We start from the raw sequence: 22,324 nt of genomic DNA, 5'->3' as shown, positions 1-22,324 counted from the left end.
AACTGAGTCAGGCACTGGTCCATGCAAAACACATGTTAGGGTCGTACTCACAACACCTGCAAAGTGAATGATGTGGTAGCAAAGAAGTTTTCACATTTTCAGTGCCTTTCTCTTTATAACATACAGCCATACTTATTGAACTAGTAAGTGAGAGAGACATAAATACCTACCATGCCATAAATTCGGTACAATTTATCTTCATTTTATATAAACATGACTCCTAACTGCAGGAAATAACATGCTGGATGAGCTAATCATTTACTTGATTCATGTGTAAACTACACTGTTTCGGCATCCAGGAGAAAACACAGCAATTTTGGAATAAAATATACAGACAACAGTAACATTATTTAACACATAGATGTAGCTACAAGAAAGATAAGAACAGCACCTAATATTAAAAAAAGAAAAAGGATTCATCTAAGCTTAAATGCAAAGGAAATGGAGCAGTTACATATTCTTTGCGCACTATGTTTATTCCTAGTTGCTCTGTTATGATCCCCACCACTTTATGTGAACCATAGCATACTCGCTAATTGGAGGATGATTTGTCAGCTTAGAACTGCTTGGGCTATCAACAGCAATCCTACTGGGTAAAGCACCCTTTGAATGAGTGGTTAGTCGACAAAAAGCAATCTTGGCACAAAAAATAAGTTAAACAAGTTATCTATGAAGCATTATGTAAACCAGGAGTGTTGCTTCCTCCACAAACTGCATGTTTCTTTCATATGGTGCCGACATCCACAAGCTCAGCTGGTAGCCAAGTCAACTACGTGCTGACACCTTGTTGATCAGTGTAGTATGGAAAGGACTGATTAAGTAATACGGTTAAACATAATCAGGGCACTCCATTAAAATAATTTGAAGGAAGGACCTTTTCCTAAATATGGATTTGCCGATAATGAGAAGTAACATGACTTCTGTGGCATACAAAATTAGACATGTGGACTCTTTCTGTTTTTCTTTTTGTGCTTCTTCTTTTTATTTGTGTCTTCTCCTCTTTTTTAATATTAACATATAATGGGCAACCCCTCTGTTTCATAAAAAAAGAATGTCGACTTAATGGCTGTGGTTGCTTCGATGAGAAGCCAATATCATGGTGGAGGAACCAATGATTTCCAGGAATCAAGATTTGCTCAGTCGCCAGAGGTGCAGGTTTACACGATATATGCTGACCATTCACCACCCAATTTTGAGTCAACTTCGCGAAAAATTTGGGTGGGTATTTCCTTCTTAATACAAAATCACCTGGTTAGTCCCTTTTTATTTCAATTCGAACCCATGGTTGTCACTGAAATTCTCTGACAAACATACAGCCTCTTACTAGTTCAGATGTAATATTCTTAATTTCTAATTATGCTTACCTGCAAAGAGCAAAACTATCATATGAACTCTGTAGAATGTGAAAAATGTAACAGTGGTTCCAATTTCAGATATGCATGACAATTGCTTGCCACAAGGACTCCTTGGTTGAACCACTGCGCTAATGCATCTTCAGTGTGAAGTTGTAGACATCTACGTGTAAGTCATATGATTGTTCCAGGCTATCCATAATTAAGCTTATCTTGACCCATCACTTTATGCTTTGGAGTCTTAGATCTATCTATCTTAAGTTACTCTGCAGGAGACATAACATTTATTCAATAAAAAGTGATAAAAGTAAACCAGGAAAAGAAAGAAAAACTGAACAAAAGATATGGGTACCGATCAGTGGTTCATCCAGATTGCTCAACTGGAAAGCTTAAGAGAAATCTACATGCACAATTACATGAATGCATCTGGACATTTCTGTCTTGCCTGCATTCTTGCCTAACATGGCCATAAGGATTAACAAGGTGAACACCAAGAGAAAATGACCATGATATCCTTACTATAAATACCTACTAAATGATAGAGAAGATAGGATGAGTTGATTACAGAGAGGAGAGAAGTTTTCTGAAACACTGTTTTTACGTCCATGTTAACAAGTATAAAAGACTTCTGACATTATGGAGCACAAAAGGTCAGCAAGAGCACACTCTCACTAGTAAATTTCTGATCTACTGCCTATCTAAAATCAAGTGACCGAAAAATATGTTTAGCACTGCTGTTGCCACCTCCAGTGAGCTAGCCACCAGATACAATATAGCAAGACGATGTTGGATCCGACAGAGGAGAGCTCTGAAAGTTGAATAAGATTCCTCCTTCCAAAAGATGGACAGGATTCGCGACTATTCTGACTAAGACCAAATCAGCTGAACTAGCGCCTTGTTTAGTTCCCAATTTGGGAGTGGCAAAATTGGCATTTTGCTATAAATACGACACTGTAGCGTTTCGTTTATATTTGTGAATTATTGTCTAAATATTGACTAATTAGGCTCAAAAGATTCGTCTCGCAAAGTACAACAAACTGTGCAATTAGTTTTTGATTTCGTCTACATTTAGTACTCCATGCATGTACCGCAAGTTTGATGTGATGGGGAATCTTCTTTTTGCATAGTGCCAAAGTTGGGAGTTGGGGGTGAAGTAAACAAGGGCCAAGAATCAGCTGAAACTTGAAGTTGCATATATGCATAGAGTGTTTCATTTTTCCATTCATAAATGCAAACCAAGGCGAGATTCGATGGTAGATCCCAAATAGCAAAAACTCATAGTTGCATATGCAAAGTTTTTCCTAGTAAAGGCATTTTTTTAATCTAATACTTTACTCAAGAAGACTCTGAAGATATGGCATAAGAGCTCAGATAAACGCGTAGAACAGTATCAATGAGATCAAGAACACATACCGTCTTTATCCAATATGTTGCAATTACCAGGACAGTTCACGCTTTATATATAGATTGGGTGAATTCATAGCTCATACCGTCTAGAATAGGGTTCGTTTAAATATTCAGGTGCGGATGTGATTCACAGACACAAGTAAAATAAAGAGCTATCACTTTATGTTAAGTCTGATCCGCAAGTTTATCACTGCGGATAAGGCACACACAGGGGGGAAGGAGAGAGCTGGTTGTAAGACATGCTTATGGTACTAATACAGCCCTACTATTTGAGCAATTTCACATCATTTGTGTGACGAATTTCAGGCCTTAATTATTGTTAAGATACAACAATTTGAATATCACTTTACAAATTTTAGCAAAGAGTTCACCGAAGAACAATCTACAAAATTTACCTAGCTGATCTTTCATAAACCCCGGACCTTCATTAGCTGCAAATAAAAGGTACCAAAGACCAAAGTGGTCTAACTAATGATGCATATCAAGAGATATTCATGCCTTTGTTGATTGGATCCTTCAACCACTGATTAAAACATGTTGGATCAAGGTAAAAGCAAATGTGATATCTAGTCGAACGAGCAATCCCAATCCTATCTGATAGATAGATTACCTTTATGTCTGCTAGTGGTTGGTGGAACTGCATGCATTATTACTAAAGTTTATCGATTTAACAATGAACTAGATGGCACTGACCACCGAGGGTTGCAAATAACTAGTCGATTCGGGCGTTTATGCCTCGAATGGCACTCCCACTTCCCACCTGAATCTACAATATAATTTTCCACCAGGGATCTAAGAAGGCGGCTTAAATTGGTCTTAGGACCCAACTCACAAGCACTCAGGAGACAGGATAAGCTGTAATATGTACAAGAGATGTTTGTGCTAATTTTCCTTTGGATGCTTATTATCTCTTTTTGTCACAAAAATGAGAAGTCCTAAATTTGTCCCAACCAATCACCGCGTGCCTCAATACTAGCCTCGGGAGAACGCATTGATATGGCCACACAAGTTGCAGCAATCCTCGGGAGAACGCATCAGGAGTCAGGACGCTGCATCTTAGCAGGAAGCGAGGGGACGCTGACGTGAGCTCACCGACGTGGCGCTTGGTGGTTGGTGCTACGACCGACGAGGCAGCGGCGGCACCGCGCCGCGAAGGCGCCGGCCTGCCTCTCGCCCCTGACCCATCGGCGGCGTCGAGCTCTCACCCCGCGAAAAAGGATGTGCGCGAGCTCCTCCACCACCGACCACCTCGGTCATCGGCGGTTCTAGCTCCTCCGGCAGCGGCTCCGCGCCGCGCCGCCACTGCCCACCGATTAGGCTCTGTGCCGGAAAGCCGGGTGAGGCAAATGGAAAGCCCAATAACGAACCTGCTACTAGGCCACTTTGGTCGGGCCCCGTGAGGCCCATAACCCCAGGACATCATGGTGCGGCCCGCGAGAGTAGCGCGCGCGCCGAATATAAACAGCAGGCGGCTTCTTCGACAAGCCGTCGAGTTCGTTCCCCTAGCTCGCAGTTCCGCATCGCCAGATCGCCATCCACCTCTCAACCCCAGAATCTTCTAGAAACCTGCAGAGCGTACCCTTGCGGATGCGAATGGGCGCGCGGTCCCGCTACGCCTTGGGGCTTGGTCCTTGGCTACCTGGAGCAGTAGAGCGGCGCACCGAGCCACCGACCACCGAGGACGGGCCTTGCTGCGCGCACAGTTTGCGTGATCGCTAGGTAAATTTGGGATTTGCGGTTGGTTTGGGTTTCGATCGTTCTTCGGAGACTCGTTCTGCAAAATCCCAAGCTCGCGGCTTCGTGGTTTTCATGTTCCCCTTTGCGATTCATGCCTGATTGGTTACTAACGAGCCTGCGAATCATCCAAGCGAGGATTAAACTCCCGTCAATTCCTCAATGTTCCTTCCTGCGCTTGTGGTGTGTAGTTAGGCATTTGTGAGGGCCTGTGTGAATTTTCGATCAGTGCGTGTATTTAGGATGGATCGCCGACCACGGGGTTGATCCATTCCGTTTTTTTATGCTAAGTTACCATTATTTGGCCTCCTTGTGCTGGTTATTAATTAGTAACAGATAGGGCCTTAACGGATTTCAATGCTAAATTCGTGCACGTTTGATCAGGCTTTGTAAGTGACGATGCCAGACTTATGTAAGGGTTAGATGTGAAAATGGGTGCACTAGTACACCAAGTGCTTAAAGATGCAATCAGTGAAATGGACTAGTTCCTTAGCGCATCCAGATGGAGTGAGAATTCGGTTGATGAGTTACTCTATTCATTATTATTTCTGTCATCAATGGTCATTTTCTGTGCATGGATTTAGTTCTTGGGACTAGCCAAATGTGATGTTAGGATGTGTTGGGGGTTTGTGTTTCTTGTTTAGGGAAGTTATTAACATGATTTACTGTAGGACATGCTAATATAGTCTTGCCTCTTGATTTATATGGTGTACCTACAAGACAAGGCCCAGCATTCCAAACACAGAGCAATATGAATTACACCATTTGCAGCTACACTGTTTTAATACATAGGATCCCAACAATATCCTTGTTGATCTCTTAAGAAACTTTATGCACAAACAGTTCATAAATTATGTCTTTTCAGCTTTGATATGTTTTGCGAAAGAACATAACATCAGAACTGATCACTGGTTTAATTACTTCGTGTAACAATATGCTTGTCATGCTCTTAAGCCACTTTAAATTTTCTAGTTTAGTTCATAAAGTTCTGCCTTTAGGGCTTTCATCTGTTATGTTAATGATGATAAGCTAAATTCTGTTCAAGATTTCTTATAGCAGGTTTTAATTCAGCACTCTCAGAGATTTCTATTGCTGGAACGATTCATCAGGTGAGTTCATTGATATCCTTTTTCTTAGCTACTTTGGTAATCATACATCATGGTCATGCCCTACATCTCTCTTCCTTTTGGGGAAGGAAAAACATTTTGGTATCATGGAGCTGTAATTTAATATGATTTACAGAGTTTGATTGAAATAGACTAAAGGGGGAGAGATTCCTCTAAAATAAGTTTTTGTTTGAATTTGTGCTCTATGTTTGAATCAGCTTTTTTGGTATATTGGATGACATACCTCTACATTTTACACTGGAACTAATTAAGGTTATATTTCATTGTTCTAGTGATGCTATCAGTAATCAGCAATAAGATTAGAGGATCAGAGAAAAGCCTACTTGATGAATGTGACAACACCGGCATACAGAGATTAGAGGAACAGAGAGAAAACTAGGTGATAAATTGGACAATAACGACATACAGGATTAAGGACTGGAACAATTTGTGAAGTATGGTTCCCATAACATAGACACCAACTGACAAAGAAACATTTTGAGATAGGACCCCGACTCCTTGAACAACACGATTTTCAAATGAAGTACATAATTATTCAGTAATCTTCTTGCTGGAAATGAAGTATGACGAAAAAGCAAGGATAACCTTCGTGGTAACTATTGAGATTTTGATCTCTTGTGCAGAGTTCAACAGCGATCTTACTAATAACTCAGGAAAGTGTTCATCCTGATCCTAGCATCAAAAATACCAAGGTGGTGATGCTCCATTTTGACCTGCCAGAGGCGCATTACTAGGGGAGATGGCACTGTAATAAGCTGGTGAGGGTGCTATAGTTGAATACGCCGGGGGAAATTTCCTGTGGCCACGTGGTGGTGGTGCCTTGCCATGAGAAGGCGATGGAGGTGGCGAATGCTTGTGCGATGGAACATGCGGTGGGTAGCGGGATGGAGGTGGGGGCGGCAAGTGGTGCGCTGGGGATGGCGGCGAGTGGTGAGCAGGGGGTGGGAAATGAGGTGGAGGTGCATGGTGAGCTGGGGGTGGGAAATGAGGCGGTGACGTGTGGTGAGCTGGGGGTGGGGGTGAATGGTGACCGGAAGGTGGAAAATGAGGCGGCGGTGCATGGTGAGAAGGCTGGTGAGCTGGGGGTGGGAAATGAGGCGGTGACGTGTGGTGAGCTGGGGGTGGGGGTGAATGGTGACCGGAAGGTGGAAAATGAGGCGGCGGTGCATGGTGAGAAGGCGGTGGCGGTGAATGATGAGTAGGCGGTGTTGGAAAATGAGGCGGCGGTGCGTGGTGAGCTGGTGGTGGTGGTGCATGGTGATGAGCGGGAGGTGGAAAATGAGGCGGTGGCGTGCGGTGATGAGGGGGTGGAGGGTGGTGAGCAGGGGAAGGGCTTGGCGGAGCTCCATGGTCATGGTGGTGGCGGTGGTGGTGGCCATGATGACCATGGTGCTTGTGGTGAGGTGAGCCGTGGTACGACGGTGGTTCCACCGGCGCCAACCCATGGTGGTGAGGCTTCCCATGCTCGGATCCAGGGTGCGCCGTCACCGGCGCCTCGGCATAGGGTGCCGGAGCCGGTGCTTCTGCCGACGGGAAGGCATGGTGAGACGATGAGGCGCTGCAGTACGATGCGAGCACAGCCGCAAGAGCAACGAGGAGGGCGATGCCCTTCATGCTTGTGGTGCCTATGTGTTTGGTCCCTTCACTGGTTGGTTTGATTGCCTCTCGATCTCTTCCATCTGGCGCCTTATATAGTGGCCGTTTGAATCTTCAGTTTGATGTTACCAAACCCATTATCTTGGGTTGGGAGCTGCTGGACATCTGGGAGAATGTGCGAGCGCCGACTGGGCCGTGCTGCGCGGGGCCGCAAATCCCGGTCTGTTGGACTTCGAAGCAGGTACTTTAGCAAATTTCTCGCCTTGGGTGCACTGCAATTAGCAAGGCTGTCTCTTCAAAGTGACTAAAGGAACACCAAAACCTGAACTCGATACTCTCTGTATACTATTGCAGATTTTGAAATTTAGGATTTAGGTTTCCTTCTATTGCCACCTTGTTGTAAAAAAATGCTTGTAGCTTGCGTAGTAGCTAGTTTTGAAGTTAAATAAGCATGACTAGTTAGTAACAGAAACAGCAGTTTTATAACGTTTTAATTAGGAATGAAAATCCCATGATATTGACAAATAAAGGTAGTACGTTTCTCTTTCCGTCCTAGTTTTGTGCTCAGATCTTATCTAGTGGCCTGAGGGATCGGTCAGATTTGACATGTTCTCTACCCCTCCTCTGAACCAGCGCGAATGACTTGCATTGGCAGTCTGATGGGCTTTGCACCTCAAGAGACACACGCAACGATCGGTCCTTGTTGGGCGGCCGCATGGTGTGCGTGGACCAAACTACATCGAGCTAGTGGGCTTCAACTTCACTACTTCAGTGGTCTCCGGAACGAAGAATTTTGTCGACGTAGGGCCCTTTGTAGGGCTTGAGGGGCTTCGGCTTCGTTACTGCAGCGCATCGTGTGGCACGTGCCGGAGCCGAAGTTGAAGCCAGGCAAGTCATTTTTTTCATTTCACCTCTTTCCAGTTCATTTTTTTTGCCTCGATTCACGTACCGACTTCACGTTACAGTACCAAAACACTGTACCACGAAGCTGAAGCTGAGGGAGGCAAAACCCTACCAAAGGGGGCCGTAGGGAGACTGGCAGGCTGAAGAATTCCATCGTCGGCACTACGGCAGGAACCAACTCTTTTGGGTGGATGCATGGACTAGAATTTGGCGGCTGTTCCCTTTCTATCACTACTGTGCATTTGACTTGTGCCGCCGTGTCGTTTTCTGGCACGTTTAGCTTACTTAGGACTGCCGGATTTACACCATCAGAATTCAGAAGCACGGTAAGTCCGTGTATACTCTGAACAAGAACTTATTCAGCCTCCAGAAACATGATTTTGTTATCTTCTACAGCTGGCCCTGACATTCCTATCCCTACTGCGGCGGCGGATCCTGAATTTCCGAACTGCAGGTTCCTGATAGTGCTGCATCTTATCCGGGGGAAGCACATCCAGGTACTGATGGCAGACAGCATGGTTTGGAACTTTGAGACAAGATGCAGGATGATGCTCGTCAACTCTGCAGGGCTGTGGCCCGTGGCTGAGGTGAGTTTCTGTACCGAGATCAAAGTTTTTTTCCCCACCATTCCCGCGTTACTGTTCAGGGTAAAAGGACAGTTCAGTCCCTTTTACACTAAATTTGTGGTAGCGGCCAGTCATGCTCGAAGCCATGTGAGGAGCACGCGATGGCTAGTGAATGTTAGGCGAAGCTAGACAGTAGAGCAGACCGTTCCGGCATGAACGGCACTGCCCGCTGGCAGCAAGGTCAACCGAAAAGGCATGTATGCTACGTAGTGGTTTAGGTGGATCAGATCCGGACTCACGACGGTGGAGATCTGAAGCTCCTTTCCCCCCAAATATCCATGAGGACGTGTCGATCACCCGATCCATTGCATTGTCCATTGTCGATCTCCCGACTTGCCGCCTTGCACAGAAATAACACCGAATCAGTTTCTGGTCCATGTGCACAAAACCACCGCCAACGTTTGCTCGATGGATCGTGTAGAGTCCGACTAGGCTTTGCTCAGAAACAGTAGAACGCCGCGCCCAATCGGTTAGCCCCGCTTTCGTTGCCGTACTGTCTCCATCCATGCAAGTAAATAAACGTAAACCGCCGTGCTGTTATCTGTAGCTTTCAAGAACGGCGAGCCCTTTTCCTTTCTGGGGAACAATGCCGGCCGCGTAGCAGAGTACAGATCTGCGCGAGCGATCCGCCGGAGCCGCGACGGGCTCGATGCGTGGCTCTCGGCTTCATGATTCGGCGCCTCGGCACGCCCCAATTCTCAGCCGCCGGTTACGAAGGAAAGGGAGGAAGAATCGCACAGCCCGGCACTGCTGCTCCTAGTCACGCCTACATCCATTGCACATCGATCGCAAGATAGCCCCCCGGCTGGACGATAATTGCACGTTCTGCATCGGAACAAGCTGGGATGCTAAGGTTTATTTTTTTCAGAAAAAGAAAGAAAACCAGATGAAAATGATTGCAGTGCTGGATAATGTAGTTTGGCAAGACAACTGATGATGACAGATGGTCTGATCCTGCCTGTAGTAGATGGCGTGTCCCCAGGAAGTCTCCGTGCACCTTCGCTGCTTTCCTGCTGATGATCAGCAGCTAGCGCGGCGCGGATGGAGTCCATGCCGCCCATCACCATCGTCGACATGTCGGCTTCCACGCCATCCACGCGCCGCGCCGCGCTCGCCTCCCGGACTCGAGCCCCCGCTGCCGCTGCCGTCCCAATCATCGCGCCGGGCGCGCTCGCTTCATTCTCCGCATCGCACTCGCATAAAAATAATTGCCGCGGCGCGGCCTCGTCCTCATCCGCGCGTCCCCGCCGGGCCGAGCCGTGTCCCCCGGTGGTGTCGGCGTGAATGCGCCCTGGCCGCCGCCCGCCTGCCGGTCAAAGCCCCGGGCCCCGCTCCCGCCCACCCATCATCTCTCCATGCAGCTGCATGTCATTGTCACGCCCCCTGCCGATGCCGATGGCCTGATCCGATGGTGGCCGTCAGCTGTTCCGCTCTCCGGCGCTCCCGGCTCGTCCGTTGCCGTGGCTCTCCGTTGTTACAAGATCTGCAACAGTCAATGGTGGGTGGGTCCGGCGGCCCCTGCCCCGGCCTGGTGGCTCGCCATGTATGGATGGATGATTTGCACCCAGGAACGAAGTGGGGCCGGCTTGCCGGTTCTCGGCGTCTGTACCCTTGGCTCACTGGCCTCTTCTCGACCCTTCTGATCCGTGCTCCCCATGGCCCCATCGGCTGCAGCGGCTTTTAAGGGTACCACAGCTACATACCTGCCCCTGCTAATAGACTGCTACCATGTACTACAGGATAACAGGCCGGAACAGGTTGCCCGCACGCGAGAGAAGTCACGGATTGGACACCAGCGCGCGCGAGGCATGCGTAGCTCGAGTTGCTTTCGGTTCCAACGTCTCGCTACCGTTGTGTTTTAGCTCTCGGTGACTAGGATGGAGCCCTCCAGAGAGCCTGCCCCACTCGAGCGAACTGCTATACTCCTACAGTAAATCAGTCAGTCAACGTTCGCAATTGGGTTTACTGACCTTAATTACGTGGGATTATCGTTTAAACCTTTCTACGGCGTGGCCTTTCGGGCAGGACAGGCGCACCGCACCATTAGTTGGGGGGACCTACTCTACTCTACCTCTACACGTACGGAGTACTCTCTACATAACTATATAGGTCATCGCATGCACCTGCCCCTGCCTGCACTTACACGGGTTCACTTCTTTTCCTTCTCCCGTCGGCCAATGCTTCAGGAGCCACGTTACCACTAATGAATGCGTGCATGCTTTCCTTTCTCATGCATTGGATCTCGCTGCTTTTCACCACACTCGGTCTAGCTCACCCAACTGCACGCGCCGCTTATTTCCTCCTGCGGTCACTTTCACCGCCAACTGAAATGTCATTTGATTTGAACCTGTAACTAAAATCACCTTTCTAGAATAACCTACAAAACCATTGGATAGATGGTAGAGTGGCCGAGTGGGTATATCTGAGTTCGGGGTGGAGTAGCTTAGGTTTCTGAGTTCGGGGTGGGGGTTTCCCACTTTCCCAGGAGACGCTGGGTTTGGATATGGCGGCGTAAGCTAAGTCGGTGGATGACAGACATGGCTGGGGCGGGGCATCAAGGCCGGGAGAGACTAGTGCAGTGGTAGGAAGCGACAGCAGAGCAACGCATGGAGGAGAGTGCCACGGGGGTAAATAAGAGGTCACCCGCGAGAGGAAGGTCGGGAGTGTGCGTGATGAGAGGAGGAAGACGGTGTGATCGAGGAAGAAGATGAAGCGACGCCGACGCTGTTGGATGTTCTATGCCATTCAGATCGTGCGCGCGCAAAATTCAGGTGCCAGATACTCGGAATGCTCAAGTGAGCTGCAGATAACCTAAAGAAAAATAATTAAAGGAGGGTATAGCAGTTCTTCAAGGAAAAAAAATGGAAGGTAAAGTAGCAAACCACGTCAAATTCAGATAAATTTGCGCCTAAGTAAGAGAAATTCAGATAAATTTGCATAAAATTTATACCTCTGAATTATATTAACTCGGTTTTCAATCCTTTTGGCTTATCCAGCGAAATCAAGTTTCTCACGTCAACTCGATCAATAAATTTTCTTTTCTCTATTTGTTTTTTTTTTTTGCATCGGTATGTTCTTTATCATGTTCGTTCTGCTTTTGCATGTGTGTATCCTTTTGCAGTGCGAGAAGTATGGTAAAGCCGTAAGGCGCGGCAAAGCTCTCTTTTCTCAACTTAACTATCTCTGACACAGTGACACTCATCGACATGCCCATGTGAGCATATGGCCATAGGAAAAAGATGTCTCCATCCGTGCGAACTCGAGATGACCGTGAGCGGCGTAAATCCACGTTAATGTGGTGTACTACTGTGCTAACTGTGTCGAAATATGATTAGTTTCTGAAAGTACGAGAGCGACTTCGCCACATGGAGACCAATCCAGCACTTGCATGAACATGTGCGCGTTGCGTTTAATGATACTATGTTCTTAGCTTTGAATCAGGTTAAAAGAATGCATAGGAGATGATATTTCACGTTCCAAAATTTGGCCTTTAGATATCTAGATCGCAATATTACTTGTCTTTTCATAAACAAAATAAGCATTTCAACTTATTAAGATATTTCCATCTAGGGCCTCCTGTTAGCTTGATGATATCTCCCTTACATAATACTGTCATGCATCATCGGATCCTTATCTTCTTTTTACTAGGGTCTATAACGTGGCTAGAGCAAACGGATAACATAAAAGCATGGTCTAACACAAACATCACCATGTTGTTGACACTCGTCATTGACAGTGCTATTTAATTAGTGTTTTCATGCTTAATCTTATACTAACCCGCCACTTGGCACATGAAATAATCCCATTATTGCATATGTGTTGTATTTTGGAGTATATTGTATTGTCACATGAAATACGATATAATCAAGGAGTTTACATAAAAGAGCTTAATGGATATTTGGACATGGGTTGTTGAGGGAAGCTAGCACGAGGAATGAGAGGACAAGAAGGGTCAGGAAGGGTCCAGGCCAATCGCCCTAGGAGCCTCTAGGCTGACCAGCCTGGCCCATTCCAGGGTCCCGGTCGACCTCCCGTTTCCTGAGCGTGAAGTTTACGATGATGTCTAGGGTTTTTTCATCGACATTGACCCAGAGCCGCCGTCTATGGGTTACTATAAATACCCTCTCATGGACTTCAAGGAAGGGAGAAGGGGAGAGAGAGGAGAAAGCACCACGTAAACACCATCCACCGCCGCCACAAGGAGGAAAAACGGAGAGAAAATTGGATCTACGTAAAACCACATGAAGCGGAGCACCAGAGGAGGAAGGAACCTCCCAAGCCGATCGGCTTGGAGGTGCTCAGGCTGATCGACTTAGGGCTTTTCTGCCCCCGTTCGTCGTCGTCGTCTTCGATCCAGTTGATCTACGGGACGATTTTTACCTAGAATTATGTCAACATGTGTAAGATCATGGGGTAAAATTTCTATTTGTGCTCGGGGTTATATGGAGATCTTGATTTGTAATCGCTGAACCTCTTGTTTAAGATCTGTTTGCTATTTACCATATCTTGATGATGCTTCTTCATGTAATGGCTGCCCAACTACTTTGGGTTGCTTATTTGCTTAACTAGAATGATCATCAAGCCGTGTTCTTATCGTTCAATATTTGAATACCCTCGTGTAGTGTCAACGTGCAAGAGGGAAAGTGTTAGGCATGATTCACATCCACTCGCAATAACACTTAGATCCAGTACTTTCATGCATGATGATCACATCTACAAGTGATCCTAGATCCCTAGGACAAGCGTTTTATCTATCTTATTTACATTCATACTCTCTATCTGCTTTAATCTAAGTCACTGGTTCTTTTGTTAGATCAATATTATCATATACAAAGAACCTTCTGTTACATAGATTAGTGCTTAGTTAAGCGTGCAAATCCACTTCTTCTTCTACTGATTGATAAACCTTAGGGGATTACTCTAAGGAAAGAGTTACAACTGCATAAATCGACGTGTTACTGCCGTCAGCACATGCCTAATTAGTAATTACTCTACTAAGTACGGATCCATAACGTTCTTGTTTATTTTGTCCCAAGAAGAAAAGAAAAATACTAGTGCTTTTGTCTGCTTTCTCTTGGCTCCACGCGCTAATCATGTGATTGGGAAATTTACGTCCTGACCCTCGCTCGCACACTGTCGTAGGCTCGTAGCAGTTTTCACTGAGGTTGCAACAATGTGATGTTTCTGAGCTAATTGCTGGGCTGGCTGCCTAGTAACTTTTGCAAGCTCTGGTAACCCCTGATATAGGTTTGTACTACCACAGAAAATAATTAGGTCTTGTTTAGTTCCCAATTTGGGAGTGGTAAAATTGACATTTTGCCATAAATGCATAACTGTAGCATTTCGTTTGTATTTGTGAATTATTATTCAAATATTGACTAATTAGGCTCAAAAGATTCGTCTCGCAAAATACAACAAAACTGTGCAATTAGTTTTTGATTTCATCTACATTTATTACTCCATGCATGTACCGCAAGTTTGATGTGATGAGGAATTTTCTTTTTACATACTGCCAAAGTTGAGATTTTGGGAACTAAACAGACCCTTAGTTGTGATGTAGTAGCAACAGTTTGCTAGATGAGCGAGACAGCGAGTTAACTTTCATCAAGGCACGGCTGTGTACGTAGACTGGAATGCACCTAGACGCATTTATTTCTCCGGAATCTTTGAGGGCAGAGAAGCAGAACCGTGCTGTGGCACTAGGCGTCAAGCGAGACTGTAGCAGCGCGTGACAGCTAGCTCACGTCGCCGCAGACTAGCAGGCATGCACGCTTGCTGCCGCACAAACGCAAGCAGAGGATTGGGTTCCAGTGGAGGTGACCAGCAGAGTGTTCCTCATATAGGCCACTACTGTGTACACGGAGCATCTCTGACATGGAAACATCACATCTCGTCACGTCCAGGAAAATGGAGAACGCGCTATGCAGTGAGAAGAGCAGAAGACGCTAGAAATACTAGCTTTCACTTGCATTTCCATCACAGTTATTGTGGTTTTACAGTAAGCCTCCTCGCACCAATAGTAGCAATACCATTACCCACACACAATACAGCTGCTAAGACACTAAACGATCGACGAACACGAATTAAACGGGACAACAGGAAACAGAGGGCGCAGCACAGATCTGCATTATTCTCCTCTCTAGCTAGGATAGATGGACGGCAGCAAACATAAGAGGAGGATCAGGGGCCTCTCATCATCAGCTCATCTTGGTCGGCTGGCTAGCACAAACTCTCTTCCATCACCTTCTGCAACACAACAAACAAAGGAGCAGCATTTTGTTAAGCAAAACATTTCAGATAATAACTAGACAAAAATGGCATCTGACAGAAAGGTTATAAAATGTATGCACGTGCTTTGTACGTACCCTATGCTCCGAGCTTGACAGCAGAGTAGCGGATTTCAGTTGTAGTAAGGCGGCGGCGGGCTGGGGGTGTAGGACGACGCCGGCGGCTTGTTGTACGACGGCGGCGTGGGCTTGGGAGCCGGCTTATAGGTCGGTGGCGTGGGCTTGGGGCTGGGAGTGGGAGTTGGCTTGGGGGTCGGCGTGTAGGTCGGAGGAGTTGGCTTGGGGGTTGGGGTGGGGGTCGGAGGAGTGGGCTTCGGCTTCGGCGCCGGGGTGTAGGTCGGGGGAGTGGGCTTCGGCTTCGGCGCCGGGGGAGTGGGCTTGGGGGACGGCGTGTAGGTTGGCGGCTTGGTCGGCGGCTTCGGCTTGGGTGACGGGGTGTAGGTTGGCGGGGTGGGCTTGGGAGTCGGGATGTAGGTCGGCGGCTTGGTCGCCGGTGGCTTGGGTGACGGGGTGTACGTCGGAGGAGTGGGTTTTGGCGTGGGAGTGTAGGTTGGTGGCTTGGTCGGCGGCTTCGGCTTGGGTGACGGGGTGTAGGTTGGCGGGGTGGGCTTGGGAGTCGGGGTGTAGGTCGGCGGCTTGGTCACCGGTGGCTTGGGTGACGGGGTGTACGTCGGAGGAGTGGGTTTTGGCGTGGGAGTGTACGTCGGTGGGGTGGGCTTCGGCGTCGGCGTGTACGTGGGTGGAGTAGGCTTCGGCGTCGGTGGCGTCGGCTTCGGCGACGGTGTGTACGTCGGAGGAGTCGGCTTGGGCGTCGGCGGCGTCGGCTTCGGCGACGGGGTGTAGGTGGGAGGCTTGTTCCCCTTGGGCGGCTTCTCCGGCTTGGGCCCGTGCTCCTTGGGCGGCTTGTGGCCCTTGGGTGGCTTCTCAGGCTTGGGGCCGTGCTCCTTGGGCGGCTTGCCGCCCTTGGGTGGCTTCTCCGGCTTGGGCGTCGGGGTGGCCGGCGTGGGCGCGTACCCGCCGCCGTAGCCGTAGCCGGCGTCGGCCTGGATCTCCACGGCCAGGCTCACGGCCACCAGGGCCAGCAGCAGAGCGGCCTTGCCACCCATCCTCTCACTCCCACTCTCTCCTCTCACTCACTCACTCTACAAGCTATGGTCAGTGTGGCTGGTGGCCTGAGAAGCTCGCCCTGCCACCTCTTTATATACACGGCGGAGCAGGTGGGGGCCTTGGATGCCCGCTCGTGATCGAGAGGATAGGACGGAGGCTTCCCCGTTGGTCCCTTGGGTTCACCTGCTCACTGGTCCAGCACGGGCCAGTCTGAACCTGTTGACGCCATGGACAGAGAGCCGTAGCTGCTGCCTGTTACCGGGGCGGGCCCTCCTGGAGCAGGTGTATTTACATCGTTGCATATATAAGTATTTTTGCTGCATTACATCGACTTGCAGTCTTGCAGGTCGCCGGGCTGTTGAGATCACACGACGTGGATCAAGCAGAAATGCAAGAGAGAGAATGATACGAGGAAAAAGAAAAAAAAAGAGAAGTAGAGGGGTTCAGTAGGTTTTTTTACTGCATTGTGTGACTGTTCGAGTGTTGTTTCTTTTGGGAGTGGATGCCGATAAACCATGATCTTTAGGTGTTTTACAGTAGCTTCAGGGCTGTCGTCACAAGTAAACACTATTTACCGGCAGTTATATTAATTAACAGGCGGCAAGCTTTGTGTTTCTCATAATAATTGTGTTTTTTTAACATATCCGTACTAGTAGAACATGGAAGACATTTCCACGACCCCACACCACAAATCTACTCGAGCATGCCAGCTGATCAATCTTTCCTACCAGGCTACTACTTATCCTAGCCTATTATTAGTACCTTCATCAATGGTAATTTATCCTACCTGGCAGCATAATTCTACTAGCAACCTCCAAATATCGCGAAAACAAAACAGTTATAGTGTTTTTATCCTTTAAAGCCTAGATATAACTTTAGAAGTTTTTTCTTTCCGTAGGAAAAGTGCTACAACCTCCAATGTTAGGTTCAAGCCGAAGAAATAAGCGATGGATTAATGATTGAGAATTGAGATCGGACCGGAAGAGACATATGTGCCACCTTAAGAAATTTTTTAGGAAATACCGGGGTTTTTGGAACATGAGCTAAAGTAAATTAAAATGAGGCCCAACTAACCGTAAGCATTAGCATGCTTTGTGCATTTCGGCTCTTGTTTTACCTTACCAAGAGCATTTCATCATATCCTCGTTCTGCCCTATGCAAATAAAGTTTCAGACATTTGCTGCAGGTAACTGTTGAGTACTCCAATACTGACAGCATCCACGCATTCATTCTGCAAGGGGCTCGTGAAGTGTGAAAGGGTTTAGGGCTAGGGAGAAAATACAGTATACGCGGTTCTGCAGGACGAAATGGAGAGGTGGTTGCCCAATGCCCTCAAAAGGGCTGACGAAACATGTGCATCCATCTGAGCAAAGGCATTTTCAGCTTATGATCTTTCCCTGAAAAAGATGAGACGGTTGTCTTCTTCCCTCCGCCGACCCGCAGAAAAACAGGCGAAAATCGATCATCTTCCCCCCAGAAATCGAGATGCAGATGCCTCCTGCTCAGCTCGTCTTTATTGGTGTGGCCACGACGAACACCCCCCGGAAAAACACCCAGCAGTCGGCACTAGAGGTGCCTGCCGCACCATCAGTACTTCCAAAACCAGTGGTTACGAATATCCGAGCGTACGTAAGGCTAGCTGTCTCGGTGAACTGCATCCTGTCGGTGGGGGTCGTCGTATTAGCGGGTTTTCCTGATCTAACGACTATAAAAATATTCCACTTTGAGAAAGGTGTGATAGTTTAGTAGTTTACACTGCAGAAAAAAATCTGTCTGCTAACAGTACATTAACCTCGACTTGTTTAGAAATTACAGTAGAACACAGGTGTTCTGAAGGCTTTCTGCAAATTGCTGTGAGACTTATGTGTGTTTCAAAAGCTTTAGCACAGTGAGTTGGGATCAAATTCAGAAGAAAAATCTTTGCATGCAGCAATGTTCGAGTGGAGCACCATCATCTGCATTCTGCAAGCATCATGAGCAAGAAATAATTGCAATGATGCTGGTGTGCCACATCTACACTTTCATGTATCAACCGCCGATCTAGCCAACTCTTGTCATGGTTCGGTACTTCGGTACGTGTCCATATATGTCCATTGCTGCTGCTGCTGCTGAGCTAGGTTTGGCATGTCGGTGCCCCGAAATGACAGGAAAATACAATCTCCGTGCCCTAGCTACTGTGCTGATGCATGGTGTATGCTTTGACGAGACTTGGTGGCACTGAAATGATGCCTCTCTGCACATGCATATGGTCATGAAAATAGCACTCGCTTTGTATTGATGTGGCGAGCACATTCCCATATGCATGGCTGCTTTTCTCTCTCATTAACCTTTTGCAATGCTGCAGAGTTGCAGTCTCACATATCAGCTAACATAACATGACCATCACGGCGTGCTGAGGATCTATAAATCACTAGTGCAGGGTACTGCACGCCTGCACAGGAAAAAGGTTGACGACATAGCATATCTTGCAGGCGATCAGATGACTAGGATTAACAACAGTGCCTTTTCCTAGATCCATTAAGGGAACATTTGGCCGAGGGCACGTGCTAGGACTTTGGATCCATTATCAATACCTGCAAATCTACTAGTATAATCTAGTGTGTGTGTGTGTAGATATACTAATTACATACCGTCGAGTGTAGATGCATGATTGCACTGTAAAATTTTGAACCCATCTCCTGGCATGCAGGCCATGCATGTGTGTCCCTCGGGCACTGGTGTAATTCTTTCAATTGGGCAGGTGAGATTCTCACGCACTTCTAGAAAGTTCCCTGAGAGGCCAATTTTTAAGCTGGTAGCTACGATCCGTAAAAAGAAAAAAGAAAAAGGAAACTTGGTAAAAGCACAATGCGTGATGTATTTTGTGGTCGTTTCTGGCAAAGTCGGGCGTGGTGACGATCATGTCCCGGGTTCTTTAGTGCCGTAGCTAGCTAACTAGGATGGTCTTGCTCATGGATCATGGATGCTGCGATGTGTAGGGTGGAATCGGTAGATATCCATTGGATAGACGACGATAGGGGGAGGGGAGCCCCTTCTTTGGCAAATAAAGCAGGAGCGCCATGATTCGTGGTGTGCTTTTTAGGAGCCACGCATGGGAGGGGGCGCATGATACGTGTCTCGCCGGCTTAAGCAGTAGCGGTAATTTCAGTGCGCCCGCGGCAGTTTCGGCACGGTAGTATGAACAGAAAGGGTTTCTGCCTTGCCTAGTTACAGTTTTAGCATGGTGCTGAATGTGCTCTGAAAACGTGAAAGCAGTAGCATGTGTTCTGACCTCCAGGGTAGCTGAAAAATGAAATCTGAGCTGAATGTGGTCAGATCACGGGACTTTCATGAAGGTTCATCAGACCTCGTAGATGCTCATCTGCAGTGCCTCTTCCTTGCTTCAGCTTTTAATTAAGCAGTGACAGAGTACTAGTGTTACTGTGCATGGACTCAGAGAGAAGCACCGCCGTGCACTCTGAAATGGCTGCCAGGGGCCGTCCACGTCCTAGGTAGTTACCTTATATAGAGAGTAGAAATTTGATTTGCCATTAAGACCCCGCATCTGTCACATCTAATATTTGGATGTTAATTAGGAGTATTAAATATAAATTAATTACAAAACTAATTGCACAGATGGAGTTTAATTCGCGAGACGAATCTATTAAGTCTAATTAGTCCATGATTTGACAATGTGGTGCTACCGTAACCATTTGCTAATGATGGATTAATTAGGTTTAATTGATTCATCTCGCGAATTAGCACCGGAGTTCTGCAATTAGTTTTATAATTAGCTTATATTTAATCCTCTAATTAACATCCACCTATCGCTAAAATTTACCGCTACTATCAAACACCGTACATCGCAGTTGAAGCCTGCCTCGGTAGCCCATACAGTCTCGAGTCCCAACGCGAGGCGGCATGGGATGTCAGACGACTTCGTATTGTCGAATAGACAAGTCCCGAATTGGACTGGCAAGTTGAAGTACTCTGCACAGTACACAACACCACGGGGATACAGTGTTTGGAACGGAATTTTGCTGAGCACGCAAAGGTGAAGGTGACAGCAATAGTGAATACTCTAATACGCACCAGAAATGAACGCGGAGAGGAATGATATTCTGGGACTGCTTGCCTGAATTCGTCCAGACGGACAACCAATCAAGTACTGGTAGCAGCAAGTATTTTTTTCATTCATTACTGATTTACACTTGCTGACGAATTCTATTCCCACCGCTCTAGATTCCTGAGCAACGTTCCTGCGATGTACGACAAGCTTCTCTGAGACATCGATCTGAAAGAGAGGGGGAAAAAAAACAGTAGAAATTCAGAGCGATGCTGGATGAAGCTTTGTGGACCTGTGGTGGGTGATGCAGGAAGCCCCGACTTCAAGGAATTTGAGCCAAAGCCCAATAAACGCCGAGAGGCGGACCGCATCCGATCGGACCACCGCAATAGGCGGGCTACATTTTTACTCGCTCTAGCAGCCCAGGACACACGTACGGATGGGCTCATATTTTTGAAGTTGTGCCCTCCACAGTATTCTTCGTGGGCCGTGAGCCCAGCACCACAGACCCACCTGCTTGGTGGGCTGGGAATGCCAGACTTATCAATTTATCCGGTAAACTACTTAGGGGTGTTTGGATAGCAGTTGCTAAATTTTAGCACCTATCACATCGGATGGTTGGACACTAGTTAGGAGTATTAAACATAGTCTAATTACAAAACTATTTGCACAACCCCTAGGCTAAATCGCGAGACGAATCTATTAAGCCTAATTAATCCATCATTAGCGAATGGTTACTGTAGCACCACATTGTCAAATCATGGACTAATTAGGCTTAATAGATTCGTCTCGCGATTTAGCCTAGGGGTTGTGCAATTAGTTTTTGTAATTAGGCTATGTTTAATACTCCTAATTAGTGTCCAAACATCCGATGTGACATGTGCTAAAATTTAGCACATGCCTCCCAAACACCCCTTTAGAGTTTATGTAGCCCATGCCGGATTAATCGTATTCTGAGCCGGAGAAGTGAACCTATTTGAAGTGGCCTATTTCGTACCACAAAAGCTCATAGTGGTTGTAACCAAGAAACCACCGGCTCACGTGTTCCGATTTAATTCCAAACGCCTCTAAATTATCGATGTGGTTTTGAATTTTTGTACGGGGACCAACATCTGGTATTTGGGTTGGGGTGTTTAATTGGACTCCATACGCGGATTATTGAACGGGTTAAATTAGAGCAAGACTATACGTCGGAGATGACAAAAAACACGTTGTTACCTTCAGACCTACCCGTCTTTGCTCGGCCCATCCCCTGCGCCGGCCACCACCCTCACCTCTGGTCCCCACCCGTCCCCTCTCGGTCGCTCCCGCGTCCACCCTCCTACACCGTCTCCGGCGGCTCCCACCTCCAGATTCGCTCACCGGCCGCTGCCACCCTCACCCGGCTCCGCCAGTAAGCTCGCCATTACTCCCCTGCCTCCTCCGCCGACCACCTGCTATCCTCCACCACCCGCGGCTGGCGGCACCCGTCACCGCCGCTGGTCCGCCACCGCCCAAAGCCCTCCCTCTACAGCCGGAGCTCACTGGAGATCCTACCCCCGACAACTCGAACCCCGAAGCCTAGCCCTACCGGTGGCGAGCCCCCACCACCGGCAACCCAAAACCTGAAGACCCGAAGCTCCTAACCCTAACCTTCGATGACGAAGCAAGGCGCCACCAATAACAGCGGGAGGAGGAAGAAGGCAACATGACCGCAGAAGGTGACAAGAGCACATTTGTTGCGTACGCAACATATAGTAACAGTGGTTAAATTGACCCTTTTTTTCCTTCGACTAAAACGAAGATTGCAAGGTTTCCACGTGCATTGGATGCACCCCCGTCCGGTGGAGTCCGGTCGTGAAACCGTGACGACCGAGCTGGAGGTCCTCGTCGAGCTCCAGGCTGCCTCCAACTCGCACAGCAGCCAGTCCCGGGTCCGGGGCCCTACAGGCGCGTGCACGCACGGTGAAATGGGGGACGTCACAGCCACAGGCAGCACCGCAGCAGGCGCCACCGTAGTCAACTGGGTCGTACGGCCGCACCGCACGCAGCACCCCGACGGGGCGACGGCACGGCACTGCACCGCACCGCACGCAGCTGACCGAGACCGACCGTGTCGTGCGGTGCGGGTTGCGTGGCCACTGGCCAGAGAGAGAGAGGC

General features: G+C 47.8%; 2 protein-coding genes across 3 annotated transcripts; both read right to left on the bottom strand.

The window, feature by feature from the left end:
• Positions 1-6,030: 6,030 nt before the first annotated feature.
• On the bottom strand, positions 6,031-7,291 carry LOC140223353 (uncharacterized). Its single transcript, XM_072295057.1, has one exon. The coding sequence runs from the start codon at positions 7,232-7,234 to the stop codon at positions 6,299-6,301; it is 936 nt and encodes a 311-aa protein (XP_072151158.1). The 5' UTR covers positions 7,235-7,291; the 3' UTR covers positions 6,031-6,298.
• A 7,381-nt stretch (positions 7,292-14,672) lies between these two features.
• Positions 14,673-16,216, bottom strand: LOC117865879 (uncharacterized). Of its 2 annotated transcripts, none has more exons than XM_034750140.2 (2): positions 15,111-16,216; positions 14,673-14,988 (listed from the first exon to the last, which is right to left on the bottom strand). In XM_034750140.2, exon 1 carries the CDS (start codon positions 16,136-16,138, stop codon positions 15,146-15,148), a length of 993 nt encoding a protein of 330 aa, XP_034606031.1. In that variant the 5' UTR covers positions 16,139-16,216; the 3' UTR covers positions 14,673-14,988; positions 15,111-15,145. The 2 variants fall into 2 exon arrangements, with proteins under 2 accessions (XP_034606031.1, XP_034606030.1); XM_034750139.2 differs by having other exon boundaries at positions 14,673-14,991; positions 15,111-16,215.
• Between the last annotated feature and the right edge of the window lie 6,108 nt (positions 16,217-22,324).

Source organism: Setaria viridis, chromosome 7 (assembly GCF_005286985.2).
Source record: "Setaria viridis chromosome 7, Setaria_viridis_v4.0, whole genome shotgun sequence".
NCBI lineage: Eukaryota > Viridiplantae > Streptophyta > Magnoliopsida > Poales > Poaceae > Setaria > Setaria viridis.
Note: the sequence above shows the minus strand (reverse complement) of the source record. Positions and strands in the feature narration are given on the sequence as shown.

What these genes read in the sequence shown, in the direction of transcription:
- LOC140223353 (XM_072295057.1), bottom strand. Translation starts at nt 7,234, where the DNA reads ATGAAGGGCATCGCCCTCCTCGTTGCTCTTGCGGCTGTGCTCGCATCG.
- LOC117865879 (XM_034750140.2), bottom strand. Translation starts at nt 16,138, where the DNA reads ATGGGTGGCAAGGCCGCTCTGCTGCTGGCCCTGGTGGCCGTGAGCCTG.